Genomic DNA, 25,587 nt, shown 5'->3' with positions numbered 1-25,587 from the left:
TGTTTGACCAGACGTACCCAGATGGCCCAAGCCTGGCTACACCCCCGCTAATACCATGGTTACCAGCGAGGGGCCAGAAACCTTTTCCGCACAGCGCATCTGTCTCTCTCTCTGCCTCTCTGCCCTTCTCCATGCTCTTCACAATAGAGCGAGGACTAGTGTCTGAAGTACTGTTATAGACGGCTGAGATACATACACACTTGGATGTGGGTACACACACACACACACACACACACACACGGAGACAGAGAGAGAGAGAGAAAGGCTGCTCATTGCCCTGTAGTACAATAACGAGGACTTTGACTAAGTCCCTAATTATAGCTAGCGGACATAAAAAAGGTAAGGTGAGAGAAAGGGCTCTGAATAAGGGGTCTAAAGCTGCTGACATCTCAAAAGCATTCCTCCCACTGGGCCCTGCTCACATATCAGACAGCAGACAGGGATAGTCAGGGCCAGAGGTACTCCACATTCCCCAAGGAAAAACACAATGGTGAAACTCCACAACACACATTGGGTGCATCCCAAACGGCCCCCTGTTCCCTACATAGTGCACTACTTTTGGCCAAGCTACATAGGGTTCCGGTCAAAAGTGGTGCACTATAAAGGGAATCGGGTGCCGTGTGGAACAGAGCCACTGTCAACGACCACCAGATATGGAATATAGGCTTACTGCTCTGTAGCGAAATTCATCCTACTTAAAGTGAAACAGAGCTTTTAAGCCTTCTTAAAATGTCTTCTATAAGTATGTGTCCAAAGAGTTTGTTTTGTTGCACTTGTCTTGTCGTCTGTATGCCTGCGTGTACATGCATGCGTGTGTATGACTGCGCGGGCCCTCGCCTCACCGTGCGAATGGCGATTGGGATGCCCGTGTCATCCACGGGGCCGATGCCCTCGTAGTGGGGCGCCTTGATGACCGACACCCTCTTCTCCTCCTCTGAAAAGCGGGCGATGGGCACCGTGCTGCTCACGCTGGTGTGGCCCGACGTCACCGACTCAGAACCTTCTTTATGGTGTGTGTGTACGTGTGTGTGTGTGTGTGTGTGTAGTGTAGTATGTGGAAGGGGAGAGAAGAGGAGGAAAAAAGGGATGAATAGAGGGATGGAGGAAGGAAGAGAGGACAGTGAACTGATGTGAGTGATTTGGATGGGCTGGCCCAGAAAACACACAAACGTACACGCTCTCCTTATATTCTCCATTTCATACAGACGCAGTCACACGCACACAAACAAACGTACGGAACGGCAGCCCCTCACCACACACACACTCTTATCCACAATGTTGGTTCGCCAAGCACTTCAGAGTAGTGGGGAAACAGTTTATTAGAGATATCCACTGAGTATACCAAACATTAAGAACACCTTCCTAATATTGAGTTGTACCCCCCCCCCATTTTGATATCAGAACAGCCTCAATTCGTCAAGGAACGGAAGCGTTCCACAGGGATGCTGGCCCATGTTGACTTCAATGCTTCCCACAGTTATGTCGAGTTGACTGGATGTCCTTTGGGTGGTGGAACCATTTTGATACACACGGGGAAACTGTTGAGCGTGAAAACCCCAATTGTCTCAAGGCTTTAAAAAAACAAAATCTTTAACCCGTCTCTTCCCCTTCATCTACACTGATTGAGGTGTCATCAACAAGGGATCATAGCTTCCACCTGTGTCAGTGTCATGGAAAGAGGTGTTCCTAATGCTCTGTACACTCAGTGTGTATACAGTACATCCAGTATATCATAGTACATGCTGTGCAACGCAGATGCGAGTTATGCGCCGATAAGCATATTCCCACTGCCCAGGTCCACTTTGTCAGCCATTCATTTTCCACTGTGCTCCCCTATCGATTAGGTCCCGTCTGCCTCTAATGGGGGTAAATACATCATATCCTGCAAACCTCAATAGTCCCGTTACATCAACTAACTAGACAAGTGCATTAAAGAGCCATTATCTCTGGGCGGTAGTAACAGTGAGGGGGATCAACATCAGAACAAAGTCAAAGTATGGGTTGAAGTAAATCACCACAGTGGTGTGACGACGCCTACATTCACAGACATCTAAATACCGGTAATCAATTGGCTTACTTTGTGTGGAGGCGTACATTGTGGTTCAGGATCGTTCTTAGCGTAAGAGTTCTTGGTTATGTATTGGTTGATAGATTTTTTTTTTGTCAAGCCTTATTCTGTGCTCATTATTTTGTTAAAGGTAGACTCAGCAATATGGCATTGTGGTTCATAGCAGAGCAAAGTCAACAAAAATTCTAAAATCAGCCCAGGCTGACAAAGGTCGGGATCCCCGCTCTCACCTGCGCTCCGACTCTGCATGTGAACCCCCCCTGGGCTGAACGAGGCGGGGAGAGGGGGGTAGGCCGGGGGTGAGGAGGGCCTCTGGGGGTGGGGCGCACTTCCATTCATAGGCACTTGAATAGCTTGGCCCTGGAGGGGAGAGAGAGTGAGAGAAAAAGAGAGAGCGATGGGGAGATGAAGAGTGAGAGAAAAAGAGGGAGAGAAGAGAAGGACGGACAGAGACAGACAGACAGACACAGCCAGACAGACAGACAGACAGACAGACAGACAGACAGACAGACAGACAGACAGACAGACAGACAGACAGACATCAGAACCAGAGGGTAAACGTCTATAGCCGTCAAAACTGATGAGACAGACACCCACATAAATGTTATCAGCTGGTTAAGAATCAAAGACTCGCTATTAAGAACTGATGAGTCTGTAATAAGAACAGGCTACCAGTAAGACTGAAATGACTGTACGAGTAGATGTTAAGGACCAAAGTGAAATAGGTCCATCTGATTGTTAGGAGAGGAGTGCAACAGAGAGTACTGGAAAATCGTGCTGCGTCAGAGAACACATAACAGGTTAGTTCACAGGAAGTAGTTGAGTAGCTGGAAATGAACAAACATGGACTTACTTAAATCAGGGATGTCCTTATTGGTTAGAAACGACACAGTGCAAAACACAGAAGACTGTGTCACATCACTGTCACATTGAAAGACCAACAGTCAAAAGTCCCAGCGTGATTTAACAGACATAGGAAAGAAGTTGTTGTACCTAAGAGTTAATGACAGTTGGACAAATCCTCACATTATGGTACGTGAGAACCACACACAGAAGACACGTTACATAAGTGGGATCACGGTGCACAAAGACGTTGTTAGACTAAACCATCAGAAGAGTGCGAAGGGAGATGTTATGACAGTGGGACAAGGGGGTAGGGCATACAAGAGCGCCTCACTCAAGACGGGTGAGTGGATTAGTTGGAGGAGCTTGTAAACACTGGAATGTCTGGGTGGGTAACAGGTTTTGGGGTTGGGTGGGGACTCAAGCTTCCTTGGTGTAGCCAGTAGTTAGCGACGTTGTGGGGGTGGAGGGGGATAGTTACGTTAGTGGCAGCAGCGGCGGAGGTTAGCGGCGGCGCCTCGTCGTTGCCCGTGGTGGACGGGGAGGTCGACGTGTGGCTGAGGGTGGGCGAGGGTGTGGGAGACACGCCGGGGGAGTCTAGGCTGCAGATCTGGAGCTCCTCCAAGAGGCCTGCCGTGGAGGATGAGTATTGGCTGAGCGCTGACACTGTCACTGGGGAGAGCGAGGGTGACATGCCCCCCATACATCCATCAGCACTAACCACGCTAAAGCTAACCCCGCCGACTATGCCAATTTTGTCCATTCGGTCCCCCCCACCGCGCTCCAAGGTGGCGTATGGGGATGGGGCGTACGGGGTGGGCGACAGGGCTTTGAAGCTCGCCAGGTAGTCCAGTGAGTCGGCGCTTTGGCGGTTGTGAGGTGAGGGCCGGGCTCTGTGGTCGGGGAAGCAGGGGTGAGGAGGCGAGCCCTGGTAGGATGGAAGGGGTTTATGGAGGAGGAAGAAAGGGAGGGTGAGAGAGTTTAAACTGATGCGGCTGTGCATGGTTGGGTGGTCCAAACAGGACAGGAAGTGACACTGTATGACAGGAAACGATGTGGTGTTTCGTCACACTGCATTATAGTGGGCAGACTGTTGTTACCTTCACTGTGGGGTAAGAGATTGGATTAGTGCAATCACGGTGTTTGAAGATATCGGACACTGAACAAAACACACTGTGCTTCTAAATCTGGCCCTCCCCCTGACAAACGCACAAACACACGCACACAGTCCCGGTTAGTCTGGTTGGTTGGTTGTGCCTGACAAACCACAGTGGTGCTGTTGACGAATAACTGACGGAGGTTGATTAGGAAACTGGAACTCAGTTATAGTACCACCACATTCGCTGCGGACGGTAGAGGTGGAACTGGAGGGGGGGCCTTCACCTTCCTGCCCTCCCCAGGGTCAGAAGCTGGGGCTGGGGCCTTGGGCTCCAGGGTAGGAGCCTTGGAGCCCGGTGGTTTGGGGTTCCGCGGGGCCATCTGGACGGAGAGGGAGGCTGTGTGCTGGCTTTGGGGGCCGATGGAGGAGTCTCTACGGGGGGGAAGGTTAGGGGGAGGAAGGGAGGTGGTGAGAGTCTCAGGCTGGGGGATGGGTTGGTGGGAGGGGGGATCAGGGATGGTGACGGGGGTGAGTCTGAGGGAGGACACCTTGCGCTCTGCAGCCTGAAGCTGGGTGGTGGTGGAGGAAGTAGCAGTGGAGGCTTTGACCTTGCTGGTGTCATAGGGGATGGGGCTGGTGAGGGGAGACTGAGGGTTTGTTTGTGGGGGCTGGGGGTTGGGTTCGGGTTCAGATTGGGGTTGAGGTGCAGAAGTGGTGGTAGTACTCTGATGGTGGGAGTAAGAAGACCTGCTCTTGACTGTGTACGACTCATTGAGGATGGCCTTCTCGTTGGAGAGGGCTAGCATCCCGGGTCCGAGGGTCTCGGCTAGGAGGGAGCTGTAGGAGGGGGGGATAGCACCTGTGGCGGGGGAGGGGTAGCTCTCTCTCCTAGGGGGCGGGAGGGGGACCTGATTGACAGCCTGCGCAGCCAATTAGAATCAGAGAAAACAGCAAACAAACATTGTTTATCAATGGAATGATTGAAATAAATATATGAGACAGACAAAATCCAGGCCAAAGTATAATACAAGAACAATACACCCTTGACCGGAATATATTCATTTTTTCCCTCTCTGTTGTAAACATTTTATGAGGTTGTGGTGCGATTTATTTTCCACTTTGAAGCCAACGTCATAAAAATGTGGCCTGGAATCAAATAAAGATAATTTTAGAAGATTGAAGAGATGTGTGGAGCAGACTGCTTCCTTGCTGCGTTTATTATCTTCCTCAAATGACGCATAAACACCGAACACACACTCCTCTGGAGGATGAAAGGAATCTTTGATTAGTCTCTTTACAGCCGCTGGAAAACAACATATCAACTTGAATCAACAGAAAAACTTCACGGGAAATGATCTGGAGGCACTGGTGGTGAAGGAATGAAGGAATAACACTGTAGGATTTATTCACATTATAAACTCCCTGATAAAGCAGGATTCATACTGCTTTAATACTACGGATTCAACAATGATAGCTTTGCCACCGAAATCAATCAGTGTGGCGTGAATACTCTGGTTAAACTGATTAAGCACATTAAAAAGCTGTATAGGAATTCAACAAGGCACAGTATGTGTGTGTGTGTGTGTGTGCGCGCGCGCGTGTGTATTCACCTGTGTGGGGGACTTCTTGTCTTGCAGGTTGGGCCTGACGCTGCGGAAGCCCTTGGCAGCCAGGGAAGAACTGACGTCGTCGCCGTTCCTCAGGCCGTCGGTGCTACGCGACCTCCAAGCATCTGGAATACACACACACACACACACACACACACACACACACACACACACACACACACACACACACACACACACACACACACACACACACACACACACACACACACACACACACACACACACACACACACACACACACACAATTACAGGTCACAGTCACATCTCATAATACAATTATAGGTGACAGGCCTTACATAACAACTAGACCCCTTGACGCCAACACACGGTGTATCCCTTTTCACAGCTAACAGTCCAAGATAAATTGGATTATGAGAACTGTGTCAAGACGTACTACTTTGAACGGTAGTTACCTGAATCTGATGAGTGAGACTCACTCCCTGTGAGGAGAAAATAAACACACATTAACATGTGACTTTTGGCATGCATGATCCTCAACAATATGCAGCAAAAGAGACATTTGAATGGTGGGTTCAGTAGTTTGAATACATATCCAAATGAATGCGACAGACTGCTGAAAGAGGGTGAGAGGAACATTTAGGGAAGGAAAAAGGGACAACTCAATGATACATAGAAGGGATACAGTTAATATAGAGTGCTGTCAGAGGCATGTCTGTTCTACACAATCGATTTCTATCAGAATGTTCCCCAAGGTTGTGTTCTACACAATCTATTCTCATCTCAACGTTGTGCCCTTCTGAACGCAGCCCTTACAAAAGCCAATGGAGCCGAGACACAAAGCCGGGACATTATGACCCAGGGTACGCGAGAGAGATAGAAACCAGGGTCGTGCTCATTCAGCACCAAACGCAACACATCAGAGTGAAAGGGGGAGGTACCACCTGAATATTCCCAATAAGAAATGCTTGTTTTCCGTGGCAAAACGTTTTGCCACGCTGTGCCCTATTGAACATGACCCTGTGTTACCGTCCACATATCCCAACTGCTATTAACTCGATTGTCACTCAAGGGGATCAGTGTCAAATAGAAGACTTCATTATAAATCTATTATTAGAGGTAAGAGGACATACGGCAGCTAACCAGCTAGAGACACTCAACGGGGCCCAAAACAAAGTAACACGGGCTAACTGACAAACAGTTATAGCTACCAAATAAATATTTGCAGTTGCTAAATGTATTTTATCAGATAACACCAGACTGACTATGTAGCCATAGCCAAGCTGCATACTGACACATGATAGTATATGATGTGGTTCTATCTTCTAGCACAACGGACTAAACTAATTACCACTGGAATAGATCAAATATGTGGAACTGGGGCCGCTCGATGAAAGGCAAAGGAAACACTACTGTAGAAGACGGGAGAGGTTTGTTGTAACGGGAGCCTACTGAACACAGACATACAGTACATCAGCCTAACTAATGTATCTATTTCAAACCCTATAGGTTTGACTCTGCTGCTCTCTCCGAAGCCAACCAGAGTGGGAACTGATGACAGAGAAGACAACACAAAGCCAGAAAAGAAAAGGAATCTCCCGGCCAGTCAGAATACAAAGTCTTTAGAGGCTTGGCTAAGTTAGCTCTCTCCTACTTATTAAACTGATATCAGAAACACATTAAAAAGGGGATGAGACAGTCGGGGTCGGGGAGATTAAGTGTGCGTGTGGGTGCGAGTGTGTGTGTGTGTGCGTGCATGCCTGTGTGTGTGTTGCGAGAGTGTTTCTCTGTGCATGAGTGTTTGTGTGTGCACGCCCCTGTGTGTGTGTGTGTGTGTGTGTGTGTGTGTGTGTGTGTGTGTGTGTGTGTGTGTGTGTGTGTGTGTGTGTGTGTGTGTGTGTGTGTGTGTTTGTGTGTAGCCGGAACGAGCGTTGAAAATTTCATGAGGTGCGGAGGGTGTTTTGATATCCCTGGCCAGGCTTAATAGCTCTCGCCCGCTGCACGCCATCCCCCAGGGAATTCTGGGTATCCGGAGATATTCGGCGTTGAGACAGGATATGTCGTTAATAGCTGATGCCGCCGTGTGCGAAGCCGTCGCTGCCTTGCATTGTAATTTCGGGGGAAATGTCTTTCACTATGTTACCCATGAGCCACGGGGGGGGAGTGGTCCATTACTTTTCACGGCAGGGAAATGAACACGCTAAAGTCTCCTCTCATGTGGTTTCACCCCCTATGGAGCGCTAGCTGGGTTCCTAAGACAAACAGCCTGAGGCAGGCCGCACTTCAATCTGTTAACTTGTTCTATACAGCAGATTTGAGGTAGAAGTTGTGCTTAAACACAGACCTAGGATCAGATTATCGTACATCTCAATTCTGGTTTTAGTCATAGGGGATGGCATAATATCTGATCCTGTATCAGTGATTAGTGCACCAGACTAGGGTTTGTCAAATAGGTTTGGCCTCGGGACAAATTCTTTTCTGAGCTAATAGTCGGTGGGCCAGAACATAATTAGCATATAATATTAGCACAGTTAATTGGCCTACACTACAAATTGAACACAATTTTTAACACGTCTGATTAGTACATAATACATTCGTTTTGGGTTTTGGGTGGCATGCTCAGAGGAATACAGCACAAAAATAAAGAAACTTGCATTTTATGTGCTAACAATGATTACACCTGCAAGTCCTCATTTTTCTTCCATGAACGCAATATAGAGTCACGATAGGCACCGGCATTCACATAAGTCAATCGAGGACTGCCTGCGCATCAAAATTACATCCATCTCACCCGACATCCAGAAGATTGCGTCCGAGGTGAAATTAAACTTTTCCCATTGAGTAGGTAACTTAGTAGCCTATATAACTGTATTTAGTAAATACTAACATTATTGTGAGTGTTTATCTGGGGATATTTAAGTCTCAAGCTGACAGTATTTTATGTTTGTTCTGTCGTTACAGGAGCAGGCTATCCCGATAGACATTCAGACACAGACAGCACCTTTCTTTTCTTTAAATTATTGTTTTGTGTAGGATGCTACATTTTTGGTCAGTTGCCATTGTAAGTAGGCCTAATAAAAAAAATCCCATCCCACTTGTATTGGGCCATATTTTCTTTTCTTGTGAAAGATGTTAGCCTCACAACTGGCTGAGGTAGGCCAAGTTAGAGCCTAGGCTCTGAAGAAATAGACTCCAATTATGCCCTCTTGTTGTTTGTAAATTAAAATGAAGATTTTTGTTGAAATCAATTACTTGACTGGTGTAGTTCTTCTCCATCTGTTGCTGTGCAAAATTTACATAACAAGTTAGCTATATTTTCAGCACCAGGCACTGTTCACCTCCTATTGATTGCGCTGCGGTTGCAGCTTTACGTTTCAGCACCACAAAATGGTCCGTTTCCTGCTTTATTAGTTGACTGTCTTCTTCAATCTCTCTCCTCATGAATGAAGTTAAATGTAACTATTGCTTATGTAGGTAGCATAAATTATATTCATAATTAATTTGTGGCCAAATAATATTGCTGGCAGGCAAGATTTGGCCCACGTGCCACCAGTTGGTGAACCCTGATTTAGACTATACAATACAAGCAATATTTGTGTTTGATGTCAGTCTATGAATTAATAAACACAAAAAATTCCTGTCGGTTCCCACTAGATCCAAGCTCAGAGCCGAAATGATAAGAGTGAGTCGGGGTTGCTATGGTTTCGAGCCACCACAGTACCATTTTTAGCGGTCATGCCCAACAGTGTACACTGCACACATCCGCTGCAAAGCACGTTGGGAATTCCCTCTTGACTCAAACAGAGCCCAGTCTTACCCAATCACAGCAAAGCTCTGAGAAACTGACATGAGGAAAAGAGAGTGATACTGAGTGATAGCAGAGGAAAAAGGAGACGGAACGGAGTGACAGATAGTGAGAAGGATGCTGGTCCCGGAGGGTGATAAACGACGGCTGTCACAGGGAGTCAGACAAGTGAAAGCAACAGGAAGTGAATGATGTCAAGGCGGTGGAAGGGATGAGGTGGACATTTGAACAAAGGGGCCATTTTATGTCTTGATAGAACATGAAACCCCACCAAGTAATCTATTAAATAAAATGGTATGGTGTCTTAACAAAATTAACAACTGTTACAGTAATTTACTCGATTACAGTGCATTCGGAAAGTATTCAGACACCTTGACTTTTTCCACATTTTGTTACGTTACAGCCTTAATCTAAAATGGATTAAGTCGTTTTTTTCCTTCATCAATCTACACACAATACCCCATAATGACATCACAATACCCCATAATGACATCACAATACCCCATAATGACAAAGCGAAAACATGTTTATAGAAATGTTTGCAAATGTATTAAAAACTGAAATATCACATTTACATAAGTATTCAGACCCTTTACTTCGTTGAAGCACCTTTGGCAGCTATTACAGCCTCGAGTCTTCTTGGGTATGACGCTACAAGCTTGACACACCTGTATTTGGGGAGTTCCTCCCATTCTTCTCTGCAGATCCTCTCAGGCTCTGTCAGGTTGGATGAGGAGCGTCGCTGCATCAGCTATTTTCAGGTCTCTCCAGAGATGTTTGATCAGGTTCAAGTCCGGGCTATGGCTCGGCCACTCGACATTCAGAGACTTGTCCCGAAGCCACTCCTGTATTGTCTTGGCTGTGTGGTTAGGGTCAGTTTCCTGTTGGAAGGTGAACCTTCGCCCCAGTCGGAGGTCCTGAGCGCTCTGGAACAGGTTTTCATCAAGGATCTCTCTGTACTTTGCTCCGTTCATCTTTCTCTTGATCCTGACTAGTCTCCCAGTCCCAACTACTGAAAAACATCCCCACAGCATGATGCTGCCACCACCATGCTTCACCGTAGGGATGGTGCCAGGTTTCCTCCAGACATGACACTTGGCGTTCAGGCCAAAGAGCTCAATCTTGGTTTCATCTGACCAGAGAATCTCGTTTTCCATGGTCAGAGTCCTTTAGGTGCCTTTTGGCAAACTCCAAGTGGGCTGTCATGTGTCTTTTACTGAGAACACACATCTACCATAAAGGCCTGATTGGTGGAGTGCTGCAGATATGGTTGTCCTTCTGGAAGGTTCCACAGAGGAATTCAAGAGCTCTTTCAGAGTGACCATCAGATTCTTGGTCACCTCCCTGACCTAGGCCCTTCTCCCCCAATTGCTCAGTTTGGCCGGGTGGTCAGCTCAATGAAGAGTCTTGGTGGTTCCAAACGTTTTCCATTTAAGAATGGTAGAGGCCACTGTGTTCTTGGGGACATTCAATGCTGCAGAAATGTTTTGGTACCCTTCCCCAGATCTGTGCCTCGACACAATCCTGTCTCGGAGCTCTAAGGACAATTCCATCGACCTCATGGCTTGGGTTTTTGCTCTGACATGCACTGTCAACTGTAGGACCTTATATAGACAGGTGTGTGCCTTTCCAAATCATGTCCAATAAATTGAATTTACCACAGGTGGACTCCAATAAAGTTGTAGAAACATTTCAAGGATGATCAATGGAAACAGGACGCACCGCATTGTTTTTATAAATTTCCAAAAATATGATTTCATTATGGGGTATTGTGTGTAGATTGATGAGAAAAATTGTATAATTAATCAATTTTAGAATACGGCTGTAACGTAAGAAAATGTGGAAAAAGTCAAGAGGTCTGAATACTTTCGGAACGCACGTCTTATTTGCGTATAGTCAAAAGTTGCATTGCTCGACTTTGTTAGCATGTCCTTCACTTACCCCCTTCAACATCAGTGTGACTCAATGGTACAGTAGCCTGTACAGGCCTGTGTATGCGTGGTAGGCATAAGGGTTGTGTTCTTGTGTGTGTGTACCTGTAGCCAGATTGGGGACGCTCTGGACCCGCTTCATGTGGGAGAGGGTGAGTACCAAGGCAGCGCTGCTGCGCGCGCGTCCTCCACTATCTGGGAGAGCACAGCCAGCAGCCACGGCAGCAGAAGCAGCACACACACACATGCACGCACGCACACACACGCCAAAGCCCACAGGAAAGAGGCAAAGCACATGCATTACAATGGCTCCATTCTCATAAGCAGTGGGGACGGGAGGAGGAGGACAGCTCATATCAAGATGGATGGAGGGAGTCAACTGTACTGACAAACATCATAGTAACCTATAGTTACCCCGGCAATGTAGACTAAGCAATATGATACCGTCATACCCAGTGGGGCAACTGTCTGCTATGTTGTGGTTGGTCTGTCAGCAGGAAGTTGCAGTTCCCCACTGTGATGTCATATCGTTGACTCTACCTTTAAAACCGGCACGTTTGTCTGTTTATGTGTCCACGCTCTTAGGTTGTCAATACCGAACACAACCAAAACTTATAAACAAGACTAGAACAATCATCGGCAAAAACCTATCTTAAAGGATTTTGTGTTTGTTTACATTCTGGTTGAGTCAGGCATGCAGTAAAACACACAGCAATTCAAAGTCCCCCTTCCTGCTTCATATGAACTGTGACCTCAGCGCAGCTTGACGTTCATGCTTGCGTGGTCATCGACGTAGGAGTAACGACACGCTGTTCATTTCTCCAAGAGGGCACAGAATCCCTCCGCATGCAAAAGGTTTCAGCACACCCTGCCATTACGAAGGTAAGGGAATCAGAAAGAAATCCCCACAACAGGGCAATGTCCCGTAGGCAAACACTGTGGAACGTTCCAGTGACTCAATAACCCGTGATGTAAACATTTACCAGAGCTGGGGAAAAACTCTGATTGCAATGTCATGGAAACTTAATGAGAGCATATGCCTGGTGGACTTGATAAGAGCATTCTAGATCGTGCGGAGGCTATTGGCACCTCGATAGATCTTGTGCTGTAAACAATTACCAAAGCAGGAACAAATCAAGACTTTCATTTGGCAGAGTAACAGAGGGCGTGGGAGTGTAATAACGCTAAGTGAATGATTCGTCATCATAGCTACTGTAGTGAAATACTCTATACATTTTGGGATGCGGGCCAAGTATAAGACGGAGCTTTGGAGGCCGATTTATGAATGAGAGGAATTAAGTGGGTGTATAAGACCATAAAGCAATGCAATATGTGTAATGCCTCTATGATTCTACATTATAGAGCAGGGGAGGCCATCCCTCCTCCTATATAGCTTTGTGGGGGGGAGGCTTTTGCTTCAACCCTGTTGTAACACAAGGTCCTGTGAGCAGCTGATTGGTTGGGTTTGTTACAGCAAACCCAACCAATCACTCTCTGGAGCGAAACCCTGCAGGAGAGTAGCTCTCCAGGAAGAAAGTGTACTCCCTTGCTATATAATGTTGAATTGATCAAGCGCGGAATCGCCCGTCCTTCACAAGATGTCCATCCTCTAACAGCTCTAAAAACCTTCAAACAGATCATTTGTTATTTTTTGCGAAACAAGAGGAGGAGCTGTTGCGAACTTACTTCAATCTGAATCTTCAAATCAAATGAGTTGGTTGAAATAAAAAAAACGATTAATTAAATGTTAAGTTTTGCTTAGCTATGCAACTCCGGCAGCAAGCAATATTCAACAGCTGGCAAAAATAAAAAAATGGATATGGATGGTCAAAATGATTCAGATCAGACACAGCGCAATGTCTCGAGTTCAACATCCTAGTGTGTGTGTGTGTACATGTGTTGTGTAGTGTTTAAAAGAGGCATATCATATACCTGTATTCATGTTGAAGAGCTCGCCTAACAGTTCTACCGTGGCTGGGTACACTTTCCTGGAATAAAGGAATCAGAGATAGAGGTTAGATTATTACCCACCGTAAAGCCCTCAGAGAAACAGAAATCCTACTTCTCTTTCACATTACCTGGTGCAAGTCAGTTTGACATGCCATGCCAATGTGTATTTGTGAAATGGACATTGTGAATAACACATCAATTCCATCAGGAATAACTTGAGAATCTACTCAAACTCTAAAGTCTTTAAGGGGGAGATTGTTATTACCAAAAGCAGTGTGGTTCTAAAAATAGACTCTTTCCTCAAATAGTTCCAACATTCATTCCTTCCATTGACGTTATGGCAGCAGTTTTAGTCCAGGCTCAATAGGGCTTGTAGCCTAAAATGAACATTACATTTTGTGTTTGTCTTGACTTCTGAATCAGGTGGACACCAGTCCAGTCATACCGTAGCTAGGGAAGCAGTATCTTTCAGAATTCTTTTATTATATATATTCTTCTACTCTGTTTTCTCCCCAATTTCGTGGTATCCAATACAGTCTTGTCTCATCGCTGCAACTCCCGTACGGACTCGGGAGAGGCGAAGGTCGAGAGCCGCGCGTCCTCCGAAACACGACCCAACCAAGCCACACTGCTTCTTGACACAATGCCCACTTAACCCGGAAGCCAGCCGCACCAATGTGTCGTGTCGGAGGAAACACCGTACACTGCACTGCGCCCAGCCCGCCACAGGAGTCGCTAGTGTGAGATGGGACAAGGACATCCCTGCCGACCAAGCCCTCTTCTAACCCGGACGACGGGGTCTCCCGGTCACGGTCAGCTACGACAGAGCCTAGACTCGAACCCAAAATCTGTAGTGGGACAGCTAGCACTGCGATGCAGTGCCTTAGACCACTGCGCCACTCGGGAGGCCCTATCAGTATCTCTATAGAGTAGCTCCTGCATTCGAGTATCACAAGCATGTAGTCGTGGAATGTGAAATGTTTTAATTTTCCTTCCTTTAATATATAATTGTATGAGGAAACCCCCTTGAGTTCTGTAGCTCATTTCCCAGGGGGACCTAACAAGAAACAAATATATACAATTTATTGTTGTAGCAAAATACATATCCAGGAATTTCAGCGACTATGTGGATGATATGAATATTATAGATGGAAAACTGAATTAATTAATCTATAAATATTGTATAATATTATAAGCTAAGCATAGACCATCACACAAAAGACTAGACAAAAAAAGATATACTTCCTGCTTCACTGAGCACAAGGGCTCTGTCACAAGTTAGATCCACAGATACATAACTAGTTATGACAGAGTGCCAAACAGAGGGACGGGCAGAAACAAACTGGTTCACTTCATGGAGCATTGAGCTGATCAAAATCAATTAGTGTACCTCAGATCCGACACGTCTTTATGTATCTTCCCTGCCTCGCTGTTGACTGGAAACAAAGCTAACCTTACGTTTGATGAGGCCATTTCCAACTTACAACAATAGGGTAGGTATCTTCCGCAGAAAACCCCTGGCAGATGGAGCAAAATATCACCTTTGTATGACAGATATTCCCTTTGAGGAACATACAAACGGATAAGGAGACACTCAATGTCCATGCTGTCATACTGGCATAACATCCTGATAAGGGACTGATAAATGGTACAGGCCGACAGTACAGCTACTTAACTGTACTGTATGTACCCGTACCAAACACACACTGTGACGGCCCCTCCCTGCTCTGTCTACTGGGTTTTGCTGTGCTTACTTCCTGCTGGAGATTGGTGGGCGGAGCTGGGAGGGTCGTCAGTGCTGATGGGGCACACCTGTGAAAGATCAGCTGTGGCATAAAGCCACTGTTTCCCCATTCAGCAAGAGAATCCTCTCTCCATGCATACCTTTGGTTGTTTTGTCGTGGTTTTGGCAGGTGACACCTCATTTACCGACCGCACAACCAGAGCTGGGACCACCAGGCTATACAATAGGTAAGCAGGGGCAGGAAATTAGAACTTCAGGAAGATGGTGACAATAGCAGCATTATAGATCAGGTCTGAGATGTATCCGATGGAGGTCTGGGGGCCCACCTGAGGATGATGACCCTGTCCTTGAGTCACATCCCACTACATCTGCTGCGGACGGGAGGGGACAACCTGGTCCACTGAGGTTTGATGACTATCTTACCTGTGAGCCGGCTGGTTGAACCCAACCCCGGTATGGCAGTGAGAAGTGCGCTTGCCTTCCAACGGGTGCAGTGGTAGTAGCAAGAGATTCCAGGTGAGATCGGCAGCCTTCCTCCCACAGTAGGGATTCTGCCAGGTTTGGGGAGACGGGTGTAAGCTGATGAGACACAGGGTTGCTGTAGCGACGGAGCCAGTCGGAGTACAACTGCTGACCATCACCACGCTGAATCTGATCTGGTCGGAACATCTCCCCCATTGTGGTTGTGTTGAAGGAGGTACCAGGGGAGGGGACTATTGGGCGAGGTAGGCTCTTCCAAAAGTTGGGAGTGTTTACTTTATTTATGGAATAAATTCATTTTTGTTATTGCTTTACTCAGTGTGTGGTTTCCCATTGCAACAAACAAACAATCTTGAGCCAGGTTGTAACAACACCAAATGTAATTCCTTAATACTGTAGGGACATGGCCGACATGATAAATCGGCTCTGAAAATACCCTTGTCCATGATTGACATGGAAGAAAGGCCCTGTTGGAAAGTTCAGGCCTTACCCGACTAAGGCGACAGTCGGTGTGCGTGCACGTATGAGTACGTGTGTACATGTTTTTATGCGTGTGTGTGTGTGTGTGTGTGTATATATGTACAGTGCCTTCAGAAAGTATTCACACACCTTTACAACACCGCATAATATCAAAGTGGAATTTAGAAATTAATAAAAAAATTAAAAGCTGAAATGTCTTGAGTGAATAAGTATTCAACCCCTTTGTTATTGAAAGCCTAAATAAGTTCAGGAGTAAAAAAAATAAGAAGTAAAAAAGCCTGTACAGAATAAAAAATATTCCAAAACATGCATCCTGTTTGCAACAAGGCACTTAAGTAATACTACAAAAAATGTGGCAAATTATTTTTGCGTCCTGAATACAAAAGCGTTATGTTTTGGGCAAATCCAACACATCACTGAGTACCACTTTTCATATTTTCAAGCATAGTGGTGGCTGCATCACGTTATGGGTATGCTTGTTATCAGTAAGGACTAGGGAGTTTTTTAAAGATAAAAGTAATACAGCTATAAGCAGAGGCAAAATCCTAGAGGATTACCTGGTTCGGCCTGCTTTCGAACAGACACGGAGACAAATTCCCCTTTCAGCAGGACATTAACCTAAAACACAAGGCCGAATCTATACTGGAGTTGCTTACCAAAACGACATTGATTGTTCCTGTGCTTGAAATTCAGTAGTTACAATTTTGACTTAAAATCGGCTTGAAAATCTATGTCAAGACTTGAAAACGGTTGTCTAGCAATGATCAATAATCAACTTGACAGAGCTTGAAGAATTTTTTTAAATAACAGAAATGGGATAATATTGTACAATCCAGGTGTGGAAAGCTCTTAGAGACTTACCCAGAAAGATTCACAGCTGTAATCGCTGCCAAAGGTGCTTCTACAAAGTATTGACTAAGGGGGGGGTGAACTTATGTAAATTAGATTTCTGTAATTAATTTTCAATGAATTGGAGAATATATATATATTTTTTTTAAACATGTTTTCACTTTGTCATTATGGGGTATTGTGGGTAGACAGGTGTGACATTTTGGGGGGAATTCAGGTTGTAACAAAATGTGTAATAAGTCAAGGGGTATGAATACTTTCTGAAGGCACAGTATGTGCATGCATATGTGCGTATGCATTTCATTACTGAGGCTATGGGCGTGACAGATCCAGCTAGTGTCAGCTCACAGGGTCTGTGGCGGGGATCATACGTGTCTGATATGTAGATGGCTGCAACACACGGGCGTGCATCCCGATAATGACACTCGCATGTGTTCAGAGATTAGCCTTCATGGCTTTTGCTGATAGGTATCATTCCAAGATGTGTTCAAGCGCATGTCCCCATGTTTGAGGAGGCACAATCTGTACAATGTTCTGCTCTTCAATGGCCATTTCAAGTGATGTGAACCTCGACTCATAATAATAGGCCTGTACACCAATTGATTCTAGAAGAATAGAATTTGTAAATGCCTTATGACAAACACCTAATTCAGCTACTTAACTATTCACCCAGACCCACTATTAGTTTAAATGAGAACGTGTTAGTGCTGGGTTAGAACTAAAATGTGCAACCTGGAGGGTACCCCTAAACCGGAGTTGAAAAACACTGTACTATGAAACACCATCACACCATTATTTATAGCCAACCATTTACAGTAAAGCATGGTCCACAAAAGAAGCTAAACAAAAGGCAATGCACAGTAATGTCTTAAATCACAAGCCTTGTAAACGTTTTGTTTACGAATGCACAAGTTAGCAGTCGTGACACAGATGATTAGGTTAGCCACAGAGAGATGTTACTAGGCAGAGGGCACAGAATTGGCACGAGGAAAGCTGCCACGGAACCATTTAGTGCACTCAAAATAAAGTCCAAAGCTCCGATCAAAATAAAGTGCTTTTTCCTCCCCGAGCTAATTTAGAGAAAAATCTTTATGTACCAATAGCCTCCAGTCAGGCTAGAGCAAATATTCAAGCTCAAAGTATTTGAAAGATTTCCCATAGTATTGTAACCTAGGTCTGCATGCTGGTCCTTTTCATTAGAAATGACAGTATTGTAACCTAGTGTCACGCCCTGACCATAGAGAGCTGTTTATTCTCTATGTTGGTTGGGGCGTGACAGTGACTAGGGTGGGGTATCTAGGTGATTAATGATTTATGTTGGCCTGGTATGGTTGCCAATCAGAGGCAGCTGTTTATTGTTGTCTCTGATTGGGGATCATATTTAGGCAGCCATTTCCCCATTGTGCTTTGTGGGATCTTGACTATGGATAGTTGCCTGTTAGCACTATTGTTAGCTTCACGTTTCGTTTGAGGTTTATTGTGAGTTTCACTTAGTAATTAAAAGATGTGGAACCCAGATCACGCTGCGCTTTGGTCCACTTATTATAACGATCGTGACAGAAGATCCCACCAACAACGGAACCAAGCAGCGTGCCCAGGAGGAAAGCCAGGAGTGGAGGACATCCTGGACGTGGGAAGAGATTATGGCAGGAGACAGAAGCCTGCCATGGAAGCAGGCGGAGGCAGCGAGGGAACAACAGCGACGACGCCAGGGTTCGCGGCCAAGACACAAGCCCAAAAGACAGCCCCCCCCCAAAAAAATTGGGGGGGGCACACGGAGTGGTCGGTGATGCTGAGGGGTGAGTCAGAGACCGAGGAGGAATATTGGGACAGATTGAGCGAGGAGTGGGCGGCGAAAGTTGAGGGGAGTGAACCAGAGCCACCGTGGGGAGCGTGTGACCTGTCAGGCACCATGTTTTGCAGTGATACACACTGTGTCTCCAGTGCACATTCACAGCCCGGTGCGTTCTGTGCCAGCTCCTCGCACTTGTGCTAAAGTGGTTATCTGTCCGGGACGGGTTGTGCCGGCTCAGCGCGCCTGGTCTCCAGTGCGCCTCCTCGGTCCAGGATATCCTGCGCCGGCTCTACGCGCTGTATCCCCAGTGCGCCTTCACAGCCCAGTGCGTCCTGTACCTCCTCCCCGCACTCGCCCTGAGGTGCGTGTCACCAGCCCGGTGCCACCAGTTCCGGCCCCACGCACCAAGCTTCCAGCGACGATCCACGGTCCGGTGCCTCCGGCGACGATCCACGGTCCGGTGACTCCGGCGACGATCCACGGTCCGGTGCCCCCGGCGACGATCCACGGTCCGGTGCCACCGGTGACAATCCACGGTCCGGTGCCCCCGGCGACGATCCACGGTCCGTGGATACACGGTGCCAAACAAAAAACAAAGTTGAACAAAATCATATAAAACTCTATGCACAAGGACTAATTTGAACAATTTCCACTGAACATTCACGCAAAAGCACATTTACGGGAAGAACTGTGCAGATGCAAAGTTTGGAAACAAAATATATGTAAAAATCTCCCTCAGTTCTTTGTGTGACCATGTTTTCCAAAAACTCTTATATATCTGCTCTGAAATAAGACTCAAAGATGTCAGCAGAAAGAATGGGGTGTCAGTTATGACATGACACCTTGACTTTGAAAACATCTCTTTTGGTTATTGAACTACAGTAAGTGAAGAGGATTTACACCCGGTAACCGAATTACATCATGGGTCCCTGATCTGTACAGAAATGCATAATTATGAATTTTCCTTCTTTTGCATATTTGGGTATTATTCTACACACTGGCTAATGTTGTAATGAGCTCCGCTCTCAAACGAGACCACATTTGGTTGTGCCTGCCCATACCATAACCCCACCTCCACCATGGGGCACTGTCAACGTGGTGAACATCAGCAAACCACTCGTCCACACAACGCCATACACTCGGTCTGCGGTTGTGAGGCCGGTTGGACATACTGCCAAATTCTCTAAAACAACTTTAAAGGCGGCTTATGGTAGATAATTGAACATTCAATTCTCTGGCAACAGCTCTGGTGGACATTCCTGCTGTCAGAATGCCAATTGCACGATCCCTCAAAACTTGACATCGGTGGCATTGTGTTGTGACAAAACTGCACATTTTAGAGTGGCCTTTTATTGTCCCCAGCACAAGGTGCACCTGTGTAATGGCCATGCTGTTTAATCAGCTTCTTGATATGCCACACCTGTCAGGTGGATGGATTATTTTGGCAAAGGAGAAATGCTCACTAACAGGGATGTAAACACATGTGTGCACTTTTATTTCACCTCATGGCATGTTGCGTTTATAACACTTGACATATTGCGTGTATATTTTTTTTCAGTGTAGTTGGCAGAGGTCTTTACTTCATCATTACTGCATTTCTAATCCCTTTGAAATACGTTTTCTGGTAGATGTTGTCTAAGACCCCTTTTCCGTCTGTTTGACTAGAAATCAAAGCCTTTGCTTATACCTCACTTTAGGATGGAAAATGGTTGAAAAATGTATATATATATGCATTAATTTCTCAAATATTGACTCATAGCTTTCATTTGACACCCACTTTGACATGCTCCTACGAACTTCACATATTGGTTCTCATGGGTCCTTTACATGGAAATGCCCATTACCCACAATCCTTTCCTGGCAGCCAGTACAGTACATGGCAAACCACTTAGCCTCTATGCAGCATTGAAAATAGGCAAAAGGTGGCTAAAAATACAGCAGGTGAAAATGGACCCGGGGAGGTTGAGAACATATTACAGCAGGAAGATGATGACTATACCAACACCCTGTCTGACTGACTGGCTGACAGGGGAAGTGTTGCATTCTGGTTACGACAGGAGCCAGGAGGACATCTCAATACACCATAGATGGTCTCCACATCTGCACTGGCATTAAAGAGCTGAACAAGTGAAAGCAACTTACAATAGCAGGCATCCTCCACATTGCCTTCACCTATCCTGTGTTTTCAGAACATCGCAGGGGGTGAGGAGATGAGGGGAGGAAGTCACTTTTGAAAAAGGTTTATGTCCACACACCGTTTGTTTGCTGCTCCCACAAGTGATGTTAAACTAAAAGCTACAGAAACAGCATCTCCTCTGACATGGTTGTCATCAGGTAACCAAACCCACATGACACACAGGGAGGAAGCCATTTTTAGACTTTTGAGATATGTGGGAAAGAGCCATCACCGGGTGACGACTCCTCCACACATCATGTCTACAAGTTAGAGACACACCACACCACACTTGTCACACGGAGGGGACTGGAAATAGAACGATCTTATACATCCATAGGAAGACGTGAAAAGACAGTAAATACTCTCACAGTTCAATATAAGCGTGTTAATATGCAAAACCTCCAACTAACTTGTCTCAACTTACCCTAATTAACATATACAGTAGGATTAGGTTGTTCGTGGACAATACTTTAGACAGTTGACTACAAACGTATATTTTCGATATAAGATACAAAGTTGCTCTGCTAAAACCACAGCAGCTCAGAAATCCCCAAATGCACCATCATGGATGGATTAAAACAAAGGGTACTCTCAATAATCATTTAATGGCTAAAAACAGAACCAATCGATTTTGGTCCTTTTTAGAACGCTAACAGATAAACAAGCTCACAGACAGCCGATAAAGCCCATCCAACAACCGAGGCCACCTCTGCTTAGACAGCGAACTGGAAAATTAATTTCTCTCCATTTTAAAGAATGTGCGAGAGAAGCACTTAGGACTCTATTGATTTTTAAAAACACACGCCATATGTCTTGCCAACACAGCCAGTGTTGGTGGTGTTAGCCAAGGGTCTAGCACTGTGATGGGTTTCTATAGAGCGCCAATGATACTAGATGGTAAATGCTGCTATAAAATGGCTAGTTGTCTGTCCATTTAGAAATCTTACACGGCCACACACACGCACGGCCACACACACGCACGGCCACACACACACACACGGCCACACACACACACACACGCACGGCCACACACACACACACACACACGCACGGCCACACACACACACGCACGGCCACACACACACACGCACGGCCACACACACACGCACGGCCACACACACACGCACGGCCACACACACACGCACGGCCACACACACACGCACGGCCACACACACACGCACGGCCACACACACACGCACGGCCACACACACACGCACGGCCACACACACTGGGGTAAATCACGGCACCGGCGTCGTGGCTTGTCGCCATCCAAACCAGGGCCAGATTAAAAGGATCATGTTTCCGGGGGACAGACCAGCGGCGACACAGCAGCTGTGGCCACCACGGCCCACAGGGGAAGTGTTATGGTGGGACACTGGATCCGAGCACGCGCTCTCTCTCTCTCCCCTTCCCCTCTCTGAATGGAAATGAATGGTATTCAAACCTTTTCAACTATAAAAAAACTTTAGAAACTTGTGTCCAATAGGAAGACATTGTTTTTGTCTAACCCTTATTTCACAAAGCAAGTTGACTGAGAGAACAACTATAATTCACAACTTGTGTCCAATTGGAATCTGGGAATACGCAGGTACACCTAAAATGTCTTTCCACACCGAGCCCCATATCCACCTGCAATTCCACTCAGTCCCCTTTGGGGGGCAGTGTCCTACACTTTGCCGAGCCTACCTCTGACCCAGAGAATCAGCATGGAGCCATTCCAATGTCTAAAGCTTTAATGCCTATAAAACAAGTCACAGTCTTCGTATCAGACGGTCATGGGGACGGTTGTGACAGCGGCTGTAAATATTGAGGCCTGGCGCGTACCGCTGTGATTAATCGGCGAGTGTGGCGGCGCTGTTTATTAGCTGCCAGCACCTGATGAATCCCCAGACGAGCACATCGCCACACATCAACGGAATCATTTATCGAACAGGAAACGAGTAAGCCGGATGGGAGGATAAAAAGAGGGAGGGAGAAGGATGTGGGATGCTCTCACCAGAGCTCCTTATTCCATGGATACATACATACACAATGTCTGAACCATTACATTCATAAAATGAGACTACCATGTTCGAATCGTGCCATTCTCTGCCACTGCAGTGACCACTTAACTTTGCGTCACGTGAACAGATATGCTCAGCCTCAGTGTTGCATTTCGCTGGATCATCACTATACAAATCTCTCCGCTTTGCGTCGACAAACAACCGAGCTCCCACGCTGTTCCCCTGTGCACTTCTCATGACAAAAGGAAGACACTCCAGCACACCGCTGATCTTCTCAAAATAAAACCCTCTGAGCTTCTCGGATGTCCAATGCGTCACACCCCTTGGGAGCATTGGCGTACGCAGTCACACACATACGCGAACAAGTGGGGGGGGGGGGGATTTCCCTATACAAGATGTCTTCGTCCCAGGTGATGTGCGTTTGACTATGTACGCTAGTAGGTCTTGGGAAAAAAACGTATATCTTCTGCAGACTCCTACCCAATTTCAAATGGACCCCTTTTTACCCATAACCCTGAATGTTTTGGTCCGGTTTCCGAGACACAGATTAAGCCTAGTCCAGGACAAACAAAATAACACATTCCAAATGGAATTTCCAGGACTTGACAATCTGTGCCAACGAAACCGGCCCATAGGCCAGGGGTCCCCCTGGGTGCATGTTTAGTTTGTTGCCCTACACAGCTGATTCAAATAACCAACTCATCATCAAGCTTTGACTATTTGAATCAGCTGCGTAGTGCTAGGGCAGGCATGGGCAATTATTTTCCATGGAGGGCCACATTAGAATATATTTTTGCCATCACGGGCCAGAATCATATTACATGTGTATGACTGTGTTGACAGATATATCTACTGTAAATCACTTCCAGATATGCTACTTATTTTACTTTTTTAACATGCACAGAAATAAACCACATCCATGTTCTCCTTTTGGTCAGTATTTTCATTATTAAACATGCAATGAACTACACAGAGGGAAAAGTACACTGTGCATTCAGCACCACGGACAGAACTCTTGTTCACGGGTATGCACAAAAACACAAGAAAGAGAGAGAGCTCAACATTACATTTCAACTACTCAGTGTGAGGAGTGATGTCTCTGATGGGCATTGACTAGAGCAGTGAAGTCAGGTATAGTTTCGGACGTCGCTATGAGTAGGATTGCTGAGAGGTGAGAGTCAGTAAGAGATCTGTGCCTTGACTTGTTATATATCAACCCTGAAAATGTCTGTTGACCCAAAAAGTACATCTTTGGAAAGTTTTGTTCATTAAGCGATGTATAGAACCTCATTAGTGACATTGTTTTGAATAGTACTCCAATCACTGCATCAGAGTAAAGATCGATAAGCTCAAGTTGCAGGTCAGCATTACAGCATGTCATTTTCCAACACTTCGAAATCCTCAAAACAATGAGAAAACTCACCGTTCAAAGCACGCAGCAGTGATGTATACTTCTCCCGCTGGTCATCTGATAGGGAACAGACTAGTCGTGTCGGAAGGTGGGTGAGATTACTACTTGGCCGCTCAGGATGAGTAATTTTCCTTTGAATGCTTTGACAAGGCTGTACATCTGATGTACAAAAAGGCCCTTCCCTTGTAGGTTTGGAATTCAGTTAATTCATGGAGGGCCATGATGCCCACGGTGAAGGCAAAATCAGCCAACCATTCTTTATCTCGCAGTTGAGGGAAATCCACATATTTTCCTTTCATTTGTAAAAACTCAGCAATCTCTGACTTCAGGTCCCACACCCTTCTAAGCACCTTCCCCAAACTCAGCCATCTCACGTTTGTGTGGTAGGGGAGATCTGCATGACCCGACTCTGTCTCTTCCAACAGTGAGACAAACTGCCTGTGATTTAAAGATTTTTCTGTTATGAAGTTTACCACTTTACTATCGAAAATTCATTATGTGATCTGAGCATGATTCTGCGGGCCGTATTGAATCAGGTTGCGGGCTGCATACGGCCCCCGGGCAGGCCTTTGCCCAGGCCTGTGCATCAAAATTCCATTAAGAATGATTTCTTTGTCCTGGACTAGGCTTAATCTGTGCCTAGTCCAGGGGGGGGCAAAACAGTTTGGGAAACCTTGGTGTAGAGGATATATTGCATGGATCGGATAGTTGTCAGTCTAAGAGAGCAATGTGGAGCTATAAAAATGTTGCTTAGAAGCAATGGTCCCTCAAATTTTCTTCGGCATAGAGCAAATTTCAGGTCTGCTGAGCACAAACTTTAACATTGTGAAAATTCTGTGCCACTTTCTGTGTTCGTTTACTGTGAACACTGAGGTTGTACCCGCTTTAAGTTACAGTTTCAGACTGTGGTCAAGTAGGCTACTGTGGATGATCATAATGTAGGCTTACCAGAGAAAACGCATCCCATAACATGGAAATAGCAGTTCATTCAGCCTACAGTAGCAGCCAATGTGGGCCTATATTCCTTTTGAAAAACAAAAATGCAGGGATAGACAACCTGTTTATCCACTTGTCCTTCAGACAAGGAGGTGACTGAAAATGTTGGTGTGTAGCTTGATGCAAGAAACCACTTTACAAAATAAAATGCATTATTATTCCCATACCATAATTAGAGGATCAGACAAATTATGCTACCCTCTGCCTATTGTCTAAGCTTATTCAAGTCCATCTCAAAATACAACACTGCCCCTTTAAGACAAAAAGAAGCACTTTACCTGACTCGCTTTTCAAAGATGTCTAGAAATGTACACGTTTTGTGCTCTTGTAGGAAGAAATCACTCCCCCGTTGCTGACTACAAATTATCTAT

General features: G+C 45.9%; 1 protein-coding gene across 3 annotated transcripts in view; it reads right to left on the bottom strand.

Annotated features, from left to right (window-relative positions):
• sorbs2a (sorbin and SH3 domain containing 2a) overlaps positions 1-25,587 on the bottom strand; it is an 88,900-nt gene that overhangs the window by 37,566 nt on the left and 25,747 nt on the right. The window contains exons 2-7 of one of the 3 annotated variants that reach the window (XM_039000065.1): positions 13,265-13,320; positions 6,052-6,078; positions 5,621-5,742; positions 3,393-3,839; positions 2,299-2,428; positions 843-1,003 (exon numbers count right to left, since the gene is read on the bottom strand). In XM_039000065.1, coding sequence (XP_038855993.1) covers positions 843-1,003; positions 2,299-2,428; positions 3,393-3,839; positions 5,621-5,742; positions 6,052-6,078; positions 13,265-13,274 — 897 coding nt within the window. In that variant the 5' untranslated portion in view covers positions 13,275-13,320. The remainder of the gene's footprint in view (positions 1-842; positions 1,004-2,298; positions 2,429-3,392; positions 3,840-5,620; positions 5,743-6,051; positions 6,079-13,264; positions 13,321-25,587) is intronic. The other 2 variants (XM_039000064.1, XM_039000066.1) reach the window with 2 other exon arrangements.

Source organism: Salvelinus namaycush, chromosome 8 (genome assembly GCF_016432855.1).
Source record: "Salvelinus namaycush isolate Seneca chromosome 8, SaNama_1.0, whole genome shotgun sequence".
Lineage (NCBI taxonomy): Eukaryota > Metazoa > Chordata > Actinopteri > Salmoniformes > Salmonidae > Salvelinus > Salvelinus namaycush.
The sequence above is the reverse complement of the archived record's forward strand: the minus strand, read 5'-3'. Positions and strand labels throughout refer to the sequence as shown.